Source organism: Quercus robur, chromosome 3 (assembly GCF_932294415.1).
Source record: "Quercus robur chromosome 3, dhQueRobu3.1, whole genome shotgun sequence".
NCBI lineage: Eukaryota > Viridiplantae > Streptophyta > Magnoliopsida > Fagales > Fagaceae > Quercus > Quercus robur.
Window position 1 is genome coordinate 38,627,778 of NC_065536.1, and position 16,428 is coordinate 38,644,205.

Genomic DNA, 16,428 nt, shown 5'->3' on the forward strand with positions numbered 1-16,428 from the left:
CCCTTTGAACATGCCACTTGAGCAGGTCCTTATGCAAATCAAGGATGATCCTTCCTTGAAGTGACCGGAGAAAATGAAGGGAAATCCCAATAAGCGTAATAGGAACAAGTATTGTTGCTTCCATAGGGATCATGATCATGATATAAACGAGTGTTTTGATTTAAAGCAGCAAATTGAAAATCTCATAAGGTAAGGGAAGTTGAGGAATTTCCTTGGACGAGACTACAAGGACGAGAAACTGAAAGGGAAGATGGAAGAATCATCGCGACCACCGCTAGGAGAAATAAGAGTCATCATAGGGGGAAGTTTGACAGGCCAGTCGTCCAAGTCCAAGAAAGCATACTTGAAGGTAGTGCAGAGCGTCCAACTTTCTGGACGATCACCTAGAGCAAGGTCCACGGTCGAACAAGCAATCACCTTTAGGGATGAAGATGCTGAGAGAATTCATCGCCCACATGATGATGCTATCGTCATCACCTTACTTATTGCTGACTACACAACTAGAAGAATGCTAGTGGACAACGGAAGCCCGACATACATTTTATATTATCCAGCTTTTCAGCAGATAAGGTTAGGATGAGACTAGCTCTGTCCAGTAAACTACCCCTAGTAGGTTTTGGTGGAATGAAGGTACAGCCTGTGGGTACTATTTCCTTATTAGTGGTAGTGGGGGCATACCCACGACAAATCACCAAGGATGTGAACTTCCTTGTGGTAGATTGTTCATCCTCCTACAACGCCATAATTGGAAGGCCAACTTTAAATAGTTGGAAGGCAGTTACATCTACCTACCACCTATCAGTCAAGTTTCCAATAGAACATGAAGTAGGATAGGTACAAGGAGACCAACTAGCAGCAAGAGAATGTTACCTGGCCATGTTGGCCATGGATGAACAGGTTCAGACCATGAATATTGAAGAAAAGAGAATTGTAGCAGAGCCCACCGAAGTGTTGGAAGATATTTCCTTAGATGAAAATAACCCTGAGAGGTGTACCAGGGTTGGAGCAGATCTAGAGGAGAAGATTAAGAAGGACCTCGTCCATTTTTTGAAGAAAAATATTGATGTGTTTGCGTGGAGTCATGAGGACATGCCAGGTATAGATCCTAGTGTCATTACCCACCGTCTGAATGTATGTCCTTCCTCCAAGCCAGTGCGACAGAAGAAAAGGGTGTTTGCCCCTAAGAGAGACAATGTTATCAAAGATGAAGTGCAAAAGTTAATTGTGGCGAAATTTATTCGAGAAGTGTACTATCCGGATTGGTTGGCCAATGTAGTGATGGTCAAGAAGGCAAATGGCAAGTGGAGAATGTGTGTAGACTTCACGGATCTAAACAAGCCTTGCCCTAAGGATAGCTACCCGTTACCACGCATTGACCAGTTGGTAGATTCCACTGCGAGGCACAAGTTGCTTAGCTTCATGGATGCTTTCTCTGGATACAATCAGATAAGGATGGACGAAGTAGACCAAGAGAAGACGTCCTTTGTCACCAGTCAAGGCTTGTTCTGTTATAAGGTGATGCCCTTTGGCTTAAAGAATGCAGGGGCGACATATCAGAGATTGGTCAACCACATGTTTCGTCCGCGGATTAGGCGGAATGTGGAAGTCTATGTAGATGACATGCTGGTGAAGAGTCAGGACGAGGGAAGGCATCTAGATGACCTGCAGGAGACATTTGACACACTTAGACAGTATCACATGAAGCTGAACCCTAGCAAATGTGCTTTTGGAGTATCATCAGGGAAATTTCTTGGATTTATGGTCTCCCACAGGGGAATTGAAACGAACCCTGATAAAATTCAAGCAATACTGGACATGAAGCCTTTGCAAAATACCAAAGAAATCCAATCCCTCACTGGACAAGTTGCTGCACTTAACAGGTTTGTCTCTAAAGCCATTGACAAATGTTTGCCACTTTTTAAGGTTCTTAAAAAAGCATTCAAATGGACCGATGAGTGTTAGAAAGCTTTTGAAAATCTGAAGGCGTACCTTACCATGGCTCCTTTGCTGAGTCCGTCCGTGGTAGGAGAAGAGTTGTATTTATACTTGGCAGTAACCCCGCATGCCGTGAGTTCAACATTGATAAGAGAAGAACATAAAGTGTAAAGGCCTGTGTACTATACAAGTAAGGCATTGAGGGGAGAGGAAGAACGATATCCACAAATGGAGAAATTAGCCTTTGCATTGATAACCGCTTCCAGGAAGTTAAGGCATTATTTCCAAGCACATGTCATTAATGTCATGACAGATCATCCGCTCAAGAAGGCAATGAATAGATTGGAAGCTGCAGGACGATTGATCCAGTGGGCTGTAGAGCTCACTGAGTTTGACATTAGATATCAACCAAGGCATGCCATAAAAGCTCAAGCCCTAGCAGATTTCATTGCGGAATTTACCCCAAATCATGATGAGACGGAAAACAGTAAGAGATGGGTCGTCCATGTGGATGGTTCGTCTACACGGCATGCAGGTGGAATTGGTGTGGTCCTACAATCCCCGAAGGGAGACAAACTAAAACATAAGGTTCGTTTGCAGTACCAAACAACTAATAATGAAGTCGAGTATGAAGCCCTTCTCAAAGGGCTAGAATTGGCTAAGTCTGTGGAAGCTAAGTCTATACTCGTCTTGGGAGATTCTCAGTTGATCATGGGGCAAGTGAATGGGATGTATGAAGCTAAGGAAGAACAGATGAGGAAATACCTTAGTAGGGTGATGCACCTTATGAAAAGATTTGAAAAGGTTGACTTCGTTCAAATCCCAAGGGAGGAGAACGTGGAAGCTGATACCATAGCAAAAGAAGCCTCTGCAAATGAATCTATGGACGAATTTGATGAAATTCAGTATATGCCAAGTATAGATATCCCAGAAGTACAATAGGTGGAGAGTAGAGGAAATTGGATGACCCCGATTGTATCATACTTGAAAGACGGACGACTTCCAGAAGAGAAGGACGAAGCCAAGAAGTTGAGGGTAAGATCGGCTAGGTACGTTCTTATGGACGAAGTGCTATACAAAAAAGGTTTTTCTCAACCTTATCTTAGATGCTTGGCTCCGGATGAAGCAAACTACGTATTGAGAGAAGTTCATGAAAGAGCGTGTGGCAATCACTCAGGAGCCAGGTCACTTGTCCACAAGGTCATCCGTGCGGGGTATTATTGGCCAAATATGCAAGCTGATGCTAAAACATACGTCAAGGTCTGCGACCAATGCCAACGGTTTAGCAATGTCCCCAGATAACCATTAGAGTACCTCACCCCGATAATGGCACCGTGACCCTTTCATAATGGGGACTAGACATTTTGGGTCCCTTTCCGCTGGGCACAAGGCAAATGAAGTTTCTAGTGGTGGGCATCGATTATTTCACCAAATGGGTGGAAGCTGAACCGTTAGCAAATATCACACAACAAAATGTTAAAAATTTCGTGTGGAAGAACATTGTGTGCAGATTTGGAGTGCTCAAGGTATTGGTATCTGATAACGGACGACAATTTGACAATGCACTCTTTAGGGACTTCTGCGTACACTTCGGAATTCAAAATCATTATTCCTCACCCACTCATCCCCAAGCCAACGGCCAGGCTAAAGTTGCAAACCGATCATCAAGACTCGGCTTGAGGGGGTAAAGGGAGTATGGCCAGATGAGTTACCAGGTGTTCTATGGGCATACAGGACGACAGTGAGAACCCCTACGGGAAAAACTCCTTTCAAGCTAGCCTATGGAAGCGAAGCAGTCATACCTGTAGAAGTACATATGGCCAATCACAGGGTGATGATGTATCAAGATAAGGATAATGAGGAGTAACTCCGTTTGAACCTCGATCTAATAGACGAGGTAAGGGCAGATGCAGAGCACAGGGCAGCAAAGTAGAAGAACCTCATGGCTAGGCAATATGATGCAATGGTGAAGTCAAGGCGTTTTAACATAGGAGATCTTGTTCTGAGAAAGGTCTCTTTGGCAACCAAAAACCTAGCTCATGGGAAATTGGGCCCAAATTGGGAAGGACCCTATAGAGTTATCAACTGTAAAAGGCAAGGATCCTACTACTTGGAGGCCTTGGACGGGAGAAAATTGGAACATCCTTGGAATGTGGAGCACCTGAGGAGGTACTATCAGTAAAAGTGAGCCTGGACAAAGTATTACTATGGACGAGCTTGGACCTCGTTTGTCTACTTACGTTCTACTTATGTTTGATGCTGTTTGTGTTTGATACTACTACTTTATTATTTATGTTGTGTCGTGATTATGGACGAAGTTATGGAGTTTGTACTTATTAAATAAAAAAGGCATTAGTATGCATGTGTCTTATCTGTAAACGATATTTATGTTATGTACAAAATGTTGTGTGAATTTCAAATCACCATGCTATTTTTGTTCAAGCTAACCCACAAGGAGGCTAAAAGATTGAAGACGAATAAATCCTCTGGACGCAGAGATGTAACGTCTAAATTTTCCTGAGTAAAACAAGGGAAAAACTTAGGCATACTCGTCCAACTCATGGACGAGGAAAAGCCTTATAAAGCATTTCTGTCCAATTTAAAGACGAGAATCAAAAGCCAACTGAAACAATCCAACCTTTGGATGAGTGCAAAGTTAGGCAAAAGAAACAGGATAGTATGTAAAATTAGCTTGCAAGTCTTGAGATGAATAAAGCTGAATAAAAATACTACCTACAAAGACGAGCTAGATTAACAAAAATAATATGAAGAATATATATATATATATATATATATTTTCACCATGGACGAGCCAAAGCTGGAGTTGATACAGATAACAGCATTTGTCCATGCAGAGAGAAAATAAACCTTCATTCATTAACTGAAGGGTGGACATCTTACGTCCAAAAACCCTTGTTAAGTCAAAAAACTGAAATGATTGTTTAAAACCCCGTCCTAAAAACATGGACGAGGTAAATGTACTTGAGTTACATAAAAAGGTCCCAAAACAAAGGACTAAATAAAAACCAGATGAAAGGAAAAGAAATACAAGGATTGCTGTAAAAGTCTCGTCTTCAAGTAGGAGGGGCATTGACTTTGGGATCATCCAGGGGCAGCTGAGTGGTAGCATCGTCTTCAATATTGATGTCATCAGAGTCGGTCTGAATAAGAGAACTAGTGGCAGCAGCAAGATTAAGTTTGATTGAGCTAAAGTCAACTTCAGGGAAGTTCTCAATAGCATCCATTTTGAAGTCCTCAAAACCAGTTGCATAATTGCGATCCAGGGCGCCCGTGTACGCTTTGGACGACTTCAATTCAGCCACAGTGTCCTCTTTTGCCTTGGAGAGACGAGTACTTAGCTCGTCGTTCACCTTTTGCAAATGGTTAATATGAGTATCTTTCTACAATGCATTAGTCCTTAGCTCCTCGATTAGCTTTTTATGCTCAGTGGCTTCCTCCTTAGCTTTTGCAGCAACCCTAGCCCATTTTTTGCAGTCGGCATTCACTTCTTGAATCCTTGTCTCCAACAGGATCCTCATCTTGTCCAGTTCTGTTGCCTGTCTGGATACCGCCATAAACTTTGACATGGCTTATATAGAGGTAAAAAGCAAAGGATGGTTAAACGAAGAAAAATTGTTAAATGAACAAGGACGAGAAAGGAATATGAACATACCTTAAAGAGGTCATGGACGCCAGAGTTTTCGAACTCCTTTAAGCCCATGTTGTAACAGATGTTTTTGTCTTCGTCCAAGACAGCCATCTGGAAACGCTCCCAAGCTAGATCTTCATTTTCAATGATGTTTGTAGAGGTCTTTTCAGAAGGTTAGGACGAGACAGGCGTAGTTGACTTGGACAAAGGAATCTTGGACGGAGGAGTTTTAGACGGGGTGGACTCAATCGGAGTGGACGAATCCACATCAACTATCTGGATGGAAGGTTGGGACTGGGGAGGTTTAGACTTAACCACCTTGGACGAGTTGCGCTTCACTCTTTTGTCTCGACGACTGGGGAGCCCTTCTAAATCAAGGTTTTTTTAGTAAGAACTTTCTTTTATCCCTAGCCGTAGGACGAACCTGTGTTTGAATGAGCCTCAGGACGTTTTCCCTCACCCACAACTTCTTTCCCTTTTTTTTTCTTTCATTGTTGACATTCCTAAAATGAGATAATAAACAGATCAGGAATGTATAACATAGAATTTTCCAAAAAAAAAAAAAAAAAAACCTTAACTTAAAACTTACTTTTGCGCACAGTAACCTCGTGTGCAATAGACTCGTCTGATGGCTCAGGACCCAAACCCCACTTAGCACAACGTCTAAGAGTGACTAGAGAACGAAAACTCCTGTCTGTGTGAAGACGAGCCCTGTGGACGCGGTCACGATGAAATTTACTTAAAGACAGACGTTTGGCGGCTACAACACAATGAGTAAACAAATGTTAGAAATTGCAAACAGATCAAATAGAAAGAGAAAGGTAAACAAGGGGAAGGGACGTACCTTCAGGACGAAGGTTCCCTAAGTCCCTAGTATAAGGAGGAAAGGGATCCCTACCAATGTCCACAGGGTTCCCTGCCCAAAAACCGGAGACAAAGATGTATTCCGTCTTCCATTTCCTATTAGATGAAGCTAGGGACTTGATTAACCTACAATCATTCCCCCTAGCAGTGAACTGGTAAAAACCGTCGGACTGACTTATTTCGGAAGGTTTATAACAATAAAGGAACTCGTCCACAGTGAGAGGACGATTCCCACCAAAAACTTCCCTCCACAAAATTTGCATGGAGATAACTAATCTCCACGCATTAGGATTAAACTGACAGACACCTAAGCCTAACCTAACTAACAACTCTCTAGAAAATGCGTTTAATGGAAACCTAAGGCCACTCAGGAAATAAGCTTCATAGACGCCTATTCCAAAATAAGGATTACAACACCACTCTCCACGGATGAGCATCCTAGGGTTAAACTCGTCCGGAATTTGGTACCAAGATTTAAGATTACTAAGTCTTTGTTCATCCGTCTTGGAATGAACGCCTACTGTACAACTAAAGACGATCTCCTCCTCATCGTCGGATTAGACAGGGGGACACTGGACGGGGAGCCAGCTTGAGAGCCAAAAGCTCTCCTAAGTTGCTCCTGGATGACTTCAAAAGGAAACCCAGGGGCCCCAGAAGAATAATCCCCGTCTGTACTTCCTCCACTAACGTCACTAGTACTGTTAGAACTAGACCTATCACTACTATCCTCATAATACTCGTCTATAGCCTTATCAATACTATCAGTAGATGAAGAAGCGACTGACATTTTTGACAAAAGAAACTCAGAACCTAAAGACGGAGAAAAGAAGAATACCTAGCTCTAGACGGAAGAGGACTCTAGACGCAGAGAAACTCCTAGACGAGGCTCTGGACGATGGATGTCAAGGAGGAAAATTTTTGAAATGAGAAGGGTTAAGGGAGGTATTCCACTATTTATAGGATGTTGATCTGGGTATTTGAAACGACTCCACCAATACGAGAATGACACGCGACACCTACCTCGAAAAACTAAATCGACGAGACTAGTCGCCAATAAAAAAAAATAATAACATGTGGCGCATTGATTTATTGACACCAGTTATGTACGTCCAAGGACGTGTCGGTAGGTCACCCAATTCGTTGGACGACCCATATGGACAAGGGGGCAACTGATGGTGTTACAAAAAAGCACCAACTCCTAAACTCGTCCATATGGCTCGTCCTTTGAAAGACCAATTAGGACGAACCAAGCATATGAGGTGATCATCCCAAGCGTCCTTAATGACCTCGTTCGTCTTTGGACAGACGAGGTCCCATGAGAAGCTTGTCCATCCTTATAATCGTTTGGACGGATGAGCTCTACACGAAATTTGGAAAAAGTAAATACACAAGGAAAAGTCGTCCCTAATAGCCTCGTCCGTCCTTAAATAAAGGATGAATGAGTTCATTGGGTTGGACTACTATGTGCCAAGTTCTCCATTAACTACTGTGGAACACAAGTCCAACTGAGGTAACTTCCATGGCGGTTATGGAAGTTACCTCCGAATCCTCCGGACTCCTTGACAATAGGAACGATTATTAAACAGATAACCGTTTCACACATGCTATATAAACATTCTTCGATGAGAAGGTAAGGATTCATTCAGACATTTATTTCAGAAATCACTTCCTTCTTACTGGGAATTACAAATTCACTGACTTCATCATCGGAGGACTTTTGGCTGGTCCCCTCTGACTTAGTATTTGTTTTCAGGATCAAGCCCTAAGATCATCAGCGCCCGAGACTTATCAACCTATTGATTTCCAAGGAACCATCATATGTATTTAAGCTTCACTGAAATTAATGCTATATGTTTCATATTGTTCTATCAGTTTTGTATTCTGTGACTAGGTTTCTGTGTTTGTACATGGTTGGCTTCAATGTTTTTCTTAATGAAATGATTTGGGACATGAAATTTTCTGAACTCCTTTTTTAGTTTTTAACTACCTTGATTTAAAGCTTTGAGAACTTCTAATTTGTTCACTTGATTGTGATTTACTTTTATGCCAAAATGAGTTGTGCTTAGAAAAGATGTATTTTCTTTTGGGGAAAACAAAGATTCTAATGTAAAGTTCACATCATTTGTAAATCTCTGTAAGCTGAAATTTTATTTTAGTCTACCACCAAGAGTATTTAAGTTTTTTTTTTTTTTTGGGGGGGGGGGGGTTGATTGCCTTTGATTTAGGTATTTGGAGTATTGGTTTAAATTTACCCCAATTAAAAAGATAATTACACAAATTACTCATTGAATAATTAATGTTTGATTATCTAATTAATCAAGTGTGTGCAACCTTATCATAAGATGTAGTCCTAACCAATCAAATTATGACACGTTATTAATTTTAAATTGATTATAATTATAACCAATTGGAATTAATTGTTCATAATCACATATAGTTGGACTTAATTTGTGATAGTGCATCTCGACCATCAAAACTTGATTTGATGATAACTTTCGATCTGATGGTCCGATTAAGGCTTATGACCAGTCAATTTGATCGTTACAGCATCAAGACCATTTTGATGAAATGAAATTAAGGATCTAGTGGCCACAATTAAGATGCCTATTTCCAAGGTGAAATTACCTTTTTACCCTTCATGTGAGGTTAAATGCGAGTTGCAAAATGGAGTGTCATGTGAGGTTAAATGCGAGTTGCAAAATGAAGTGTCAACAATTAAAGATCCTAAACTAATCAAGAACACAAAACATGAATCATGAATATCCAAAATAAGGAAAAGCCATGAAAGAGACTCACCTACCTTATGGATCACAAGTTTGTAGAGATTTAACCGGCCCCTCAATGCCTACTTAGCATATTTAGATAAGAATCAAAGGAATCAAATATATTAATAATCCATTAGTAATCACAACCCAAAATAAAAAGGATTTTTAGAAAAGTTTAGAAGAAAGGGTTTGATTTCAAGAATGAAAAATAATTTCTGCCTTAGACTACAAGAGAGAGGTTTTGAGGGGATCCAAAAAAAAGTGATAACTACTGTGACTTAGAAGATTCAAAGGGAAAAGATCTCTTGGATGAGTGGAGGTGAAAAATATCTCTCTCTAGCTAGCTTTTGAGTGTGGAGACATAAGGTTGTATACGTTAAAATTAGGGTTTTCGGAGCTTTTTAGAGGCCTTTAGACGTTTGCAAGGGTTTAAGGGCTAGCCCCCATCAAAGAATGAGGTTTTGGGCCCAAAAACCTGAAGTTCTGAGCTACTAGAAACAAGGCTGCATACGCAGGGTTGAGGGTACGTGCACACCCTTACCCCCATGCCAAGGACGGACCTAGGATTTTAAGCTAACAAGGGCCAGAGTATAAAGAAAAAGAACTCCAAATAAATATCCATATAGTATTAAAAAATTATAAATATACAAAATCGTTATTTCTAAATACATTAAGATGCAATCATCTATTAACAAGAATAAAAACAAAAAAAAATAATGTTTTTTTTAATACTAGGTTAGCTAGGATTTTTATTTTTATTTTTATTTATTTTTTTGAAGTTAGAGTATTCACATTGGTGGTGCTAAAAATTTTAGCTTTTAGTACCTCAAAAAGCTACTTTATTTATTTTACCACCTCACTTTACAATACACTCAACATTAAATGTTCTATTTTTTTATCACTTTATTTAAAATAATATAAACAACTCATTAAAATAATAAAGGAGAGAGAATTTGAGTTTTTTTAATTAAAGTAAGAGATATAGTCTTAATAAAATACTGTATTTTATTTTTAACAACATGCTATAGTCAACTAGTATTTATACTAGTTTACTGTAATTGCAAAAAATTTTACTTAAGCTTCTCTAATAACGCATGATTTAAAAAAAAAAAAAAAAAAAATTCTTTGGTGGTATTTTTTTTTTTTGGTTGCTAAAATATAATCACCATTGTGAATATTTTTATTGTTTTTGTTAAGTTTTTGGGTAAGATAGTTGCTATTTGGGTTAGACTAGCTAGATAGATTGGGGAGAAGGGGAGGCCTAACTACAAAAATGAAATATAAAATGACTTAAAAGAAATTTTGGACCTAGGGGGGCTCGGGCCCCATTGGGCCCCCACTTGGGTCTGTCCCTGCCCCATGTGTACACATGCTTCCAAAGAACCTTAATTTTGACTGCATTGTTGGTCCAACTTCAAAAGGCCATAACTCACTCAATATAAATCCAAATCATAAAAAACACGTGTTCAAATTGAAGCCCCGGATGTCTAATTTCAAATGAATCAAACCTCACCAAAACTTCTTTATGGTTCAAAAGTTATGATCAAAATAGTGAGCAAAAGTCATTTTTCAGCATCGTTTTTAAAGTTATTTGAGTACTTTTGAGTTGTAATTACTTCCAAACTATCAAGAAAACTTCAATTACCCTTTGTAGACATATCAAGCTTATCATTGAAATCAGAGACCAAAAGTTATTAACCAAGTACAAAATAAAGTGTCTACACATATATCCAAGTTTAAAGAATTCTCTAATTTCATTTATTTAATAGCTAAATATCGACTTTAATCTAAGATGAAATATGTAGTTTCAACATTCTTTGTGACAAAAATTGTTAAATTTTACACATAAGATCCTTAAAAATGAACCACATACATTTATTATGAAGCATTGTATTACGGTTAATCACTTCTTATAATTTTACGTTATATGAATGCAATACATATGAGCGTGATGAGTGAGAAAGAATGAGTACTACCCAAAACGTGTGTGAGTGTGGAATTTTTTTTTTTTTCTTTCACTCACACACGTTTTGGGTATTACTCACACGTTTTGAGGGGTGAAATGGTGTATGAAGTGAGGTCAGGTCATGTGAGGTGTGAAATTAATTTTTTGCCATTTTTGGAGACTTATGCCCCTTTTACTAACCATGAATTCGATTTTGGGAGGTGAATCAATTTTGTTGGAATCCTTTGGACAAGCGTTCTCATCCTATGCCACCATGTGTTAAAAGTTTTCATGGTTTGTTTTTTCAAAGGGAAGATTCTAGACTTGGAAACTTGTCTTAATCATGGGCTACCATGTGGCACAACTAGCGATTACCACTTGGCAATTAAATGTGGGTCACACCAAATTTCGACATGCATTTCCAAGGCATACGATCGAAATGAACATAACATAATAGAAAGGAAAATTGATCCCAACTTAATTAAAATTTGGACATGCCCCTAATAAATAATGAAAATTAAATGCATTTTCAAGGAACAAGATACGTGGTTTTAGAAGATAATGATTGGAATTGGATTTTCAGCAGAGTCCACATTTTGCACTTTTTAAATGCATGAGTATGTATTATAAGTTCCTTTTAGAAGATAATGGTTGGAATCGGATTTTACTTTCAAATTAAAACTGAATTTTAATTCCTTAACCAAAAAAATGGGTTAGTTGTAAATCTGTGGTTTTCTTTTTCTTTTATTTTTTATTTTTTATTTTTTATTTTTTATTTTTATAAATGGATTGGCTAATGTGAAATTTAACTCAAATGGATTGGCTATCTGTTTTATTTTGGATCAATTACCTCCATTGAAAATTTGATCGATTTTATCCAAATTCTGTTATGTTGTTTCAAATAACCACTTGTATTAGATGTCCTAATTGGCAGATGAGATATCCTGCCTAATTACATCTATTTGTGGCTATAATTTCCAATGTTAAATCTTAATAGTTTCATAAGGAAAGACATGTGGCTAGTATTTTGCCTGTGAAAGTAACCAAACAATCTCTGTAAATACCAAATCCAAACCATTAATACAGTACACTAAATTAGGTATAACGTAGGGTGCAAAGCCATCCAAAAGGAGATGGAGAAATAAACCCTATTTTTATGTATAAACATTTTTTATGGTCCCCATTTAAAAGCCGTTGAGAAAAGCTCTATATATTTGCAATTTCATTGTAGATTGACAAGAGAAAATAACGAAAGGAAGAAGTTTGAAAGAAGACAGGGGACACATGTGACGGAGAGCGCTGCCCAAATTACTCTTTTGGTGGATATAAGGATTTATCAGTGTTGAAAGATTTCTGAAAAATCTGAAAGATCCACCATAGAGATATAATAAAAGTGAAATAGTTCCTTGTTGAAAGATGGCAGGCGGAGGGTTTGTTCCACAAGTTGGAGGAAGGAACTACCAGGGTGGTGTTACCGCCTTCGTGGTGATAACATGTGTAGTTGCTGCAATGGGCGGTCTGATTTTTGGTTATGACATTGGAGTATCAGGTTAGTTCTTAATTAAGGACGAGGCTTAAAGTCCAGTACTCTTGTTTATTAAACTTAATATGATATGTACTGTTATGTCTCTAACACTTGCAAGGTTTTAATGCTGTTTCAAAGACCCAAACCTTACCTTAATTAGCTGGGTCTAATTATTTTATGTAATTAAACTTTGGGTGGCAATGGCATATGTATGCAGGAGGTGTGACTGGAATGCCCGAATTTTTGCGTAAGTTCTTTCCAGCAACGTACGCAAAAACGAAAGATACGTCAGAAAATGAGTATTGCAAATATGACAACCATCTCCTTACCATGTTCACCTCATCCCTCTACCTTGCGGGGCTGGTTGCTTCTTTCTTTGCTTCTGGAGTAACTAGGGCCTTCGGCCGTAAGATCTCCATGTTGTTTGGAGGTCTAGTCTTTCTACTTGGAGCTATTCTTAACGGAGCAGCCATGAACCTTGCAATGCTTATCATTGGCCGTTTATTGCTTGGTGTTGGGGTTGGATTTGCTAATCAGGTACCTTATTTATATTTTCACGTACTCATTCACATCTACTATTACATAAATATATTCACAATTAATACATGAATGTCTACATTTTAACACGTAAGTATGAAAAAAGAAATGTGAATTAGTGGAGAAGAGAGAATCAAAACTCAATCCAATAATCCCATATCCAACTTGAACACACAATCATATATAGATTATGCTTGTCATTGATTTCTCACTCCATGCATACATATATGTCACGCAGTCTGTTCCCGTCTATCTATCCGAAATGGCACCAGCCAAGATTCGAGGAGCACTCAACATGTGTTTCCAGATGGCCATTACAATTGGAATTCTAGTTGCACAATTGGTGAACTATGGCACGGCGAAGATCCAAGGTGGATGGGGTTGGAGACTTTCTCTAGCTCTTGCAGCCGTCCCAGCAATAATGCTGACAATTGGATCTATTTTCCTACCAGACACTCCAAATTCCATCCTTGAGAGAGGCCACACTGAAAAGGCCAGAAGAATGTTACAAAAGATCCGTGGCACTGACAACGTCGACGAGGAATTCCAAGACCTTATGGACGCTACTATGGCTGCAAAGAAAGTGGAACATCCATGGAGGAACATCCTACAACCCAGATATAGGCCTCAACTCATCATGTGCACTCTCATTCCATTCTTCCAGCAGATCACTGGCATTAATGTCATCATGTTTTACGCACCAGTTCTTTTTATGACATTGGGTTTTGGACAAAATGCTTCACTTATGTCTGCGGTCATCACCGGTACTGTTAACGTACTTGCCACACTAGTTTCCATCTACTCCGTTGACAGGTTCGGGAGAAGAGCCTTGTTCCTTGAAGGGGGTATGCAAATGATTGTTTGCCAGGTACATAACTATGTAACTGAATTTAAAGGAAAAAAAAAAAAAAATACAACTAGGACTTGACATGTGTTTACTTTTGATTACGAGTTATGATCCTAACAGATCTTATATAAGTTTGAACCCAAGCTTTGCTCAAATAACTAAAAATTTATTTAATTTGTTTCTTGAGATTCTCAATTTGCTTTTAATTTTTTATTATTCTGATCTCAGATTGCTATTGGCATCATGATTGGTTTGAAATTTGGCGTGAGTGGAATAGGAACATTGTCCTCATTCGAAGCCAATTTAATATTGTTCTTAATATGCGCATATGTAGCTGCATTCGCATGGTCTTGGGGTCCATTGGGATGGTTGATACCCAGTGAAATTTGCCCTCTAGAGATCCGATCAGCTGGCCAAGCCGTAAACGTCTCCGTCAACATGTTGTTCACCTTTATTATTGCTCAAGGCTTCCTCTCCATGCTTTGCCACATGAAGTTTGGTCTCTTCTTCTTCTTCGGTGGCTTTGTCATCATTATGACTATCTTCATATTCTTCTTCCTTCCGGAGACTAGGAACGTCCCCATTGAAGAGATGAATAGAGTGTGGAAAGCACACTGGTTCTGGGGCAAATATATTCCTGATGATGCTGTCATTGGTGCCACTGCCACTGCCACTGCCATCTCAAACACACTAAATACAACACTACCGTAGAGAATATATTGTTGTAGAGATTCTAGAGGAAGAAATTACTTTCCACTTCTCTATATATGTTCATGTATTTTATGCTTTCTTCATATCATACGTGTATCCATCAATATGGGGATTAACATTTACTTATTCAAACATACAATTCTTTGTCATATATTAACAATTACTAATTATGTGCCAGTTCTTTTTATTTTGTTAATGAGCATAATTAACTATATTCAGCTACTAATATTTAACAAACTGAAAAACACTAAAATTACCGTTATTTTTATTTTAAAAATTCACGTGACAATAAACTTGATTTATGCAATATCAACAACATAATTGTTTAACTAACAACTTTGTAACTCAATTGAACACCTCATGGTATCAAATTATTTATTAAAAAAAAATTGTAATTAAATCTCCTAATTACTTTTCTTTGTTTGTATTTAAAAATTGACATCTTACTTTTTATATTAATTTTTACAAATTTATCATCAATTTTTCACTTAAATAACTTTAACGAATTAATTTTTGCCTAAGATCTTATGCATTCCGTAACCATCTTAAAATAGAAAGACAAGGCAAAATAATATCTCAATATTTATTTTACATTACGAATTTATATCTATATAATAACTAATAGTCGAAATGTTTGACTTTTTGTTAACCACTCCTCATTGTACCACGTGGCTACGTAAATTAATGCCATGTTTTCCTTTAAAAACACAGAACAATGTATCTTTTCATTTGAAGGAATAAGATAAATGTTTCAGTGATAGTTTCTCTTGGGTAGTAGTTACCAAATAGCAACATTCCAGATAAGTTTTATAACATATAAAAATCGTTCATATCCCTTCATTATTTTAAAACACACACACACAATCTCTCTCTCTCTCTCTCTCTCTCTTAAAACTAGCATTATAACCTTTAACGTTCCTTACTCAATTCTCTACTCTGCATTCTCAACGTCTCCACCACCACCTTTTTTTTCCATTTCAATTTCCAATCATGGTGTTTTCAACTTCCTGGTATTGGTTACATTCTCTCCGTTCGGCAGGCCGCAAAAATGGAAGTTGGAACTTTTTCCCTTAGTGGGAGACAATACGGTGTGTTGGATTTTGCTTCTCTTACTCTGCTTTACTTTTTTGTTTGATCATTTTATTTTACTTTTTGGATATGGGTTTGCATTAGAGAGTTTGAATGTTAAATATGATTACAATTACTTTGTATTGATTCTGATGTTAAGTTTGTCTCATAATTTCACAATATCAATTATGTTTATATACCGTACAGATTGCATTAGCAAAAATCAATATTAGTTAGGTTTCATCAATTCCATCTTGAGTTTGACCTGAAGCAAATGTGAGTATGTGTCATGTAGGTAAAGCATCGCATGGGTTTTTGAGGGCAATTTGTGATATTAAGATGAAATGGTACAATCTGTCATCAATTCACAAGTAAAGCCACTTAACAAAATTTTAAACTTTTTAAGAAAAATTGTAGTCCCACATATAAAACAACTTCTTCTATTGTTATGAAAAAAAAAATTATATTCACCATTTTTCCTGATTCACATATTGACCTTTTTAAAAATTTATCCCTTAAAAATAGAGATTAGTGATTCTTATATCATTTTTTTCCCTAATAGGAATGAAAGCTATAATTGTT

At 38.0% G+C, this 16,428-nt stretch overlaps 1 protein-coding gene across 1 annotated transcript; it reads left to right on the forward strand.

Moving 5' to 3' along the window:
* Window positions 1-12,421: 12,421 nt before the first annotated feature.
* Window positions 12,422-14,882, forward strand: LOC126716395 (sugar transport protein 10-like). Its single transcript, XM_050417250.1, has 4 exons — window positions 12,422-12,707; window positions 12,901-13,220; window positions 13,459-14,088; window positions 14,296-14,882. The coding sequence occupies exons 1-4, from the start codon at window positions 12,575-12,577 to the stop codon at window positions 14,776-14,778; spliced, it is 1,566 nt and encodes a 521-aa protein (XP_050273207.1). The 5' UTR covers window positions 12,422-12,574; the 3' UTR covers window positions 14,779-14,882.
* The last annotated feature ends 1,546 nt before the right edge of the window (window positions 14,883-16,428 follow it).

Excerpts from the sequence above, each read along its gene's own strand:
- LOC126716395 (XM_050417250.1), top strand. The coding sequence starts at position 12,575 with ATGGCAGGCGGAGGGTTTGTTCCACAAGTTGGAGGAAGGAACTACCAG. Across the intron at positions 12,708-12,900 it reads TTATGACATTGGAGTATCAG|GAGGTGTGACTGGAATGCCC; the intron begins GTTAGTTCTTAA and ends ATATGTATGCAG. Across the intron at positions 14,089-14,295 it reads TGCAAATGATTGTTTGCCAG|ATTGCTATTGGCATCATGAT; the intron begins GTACATAACTAT and ends TTCTGATCTCAG.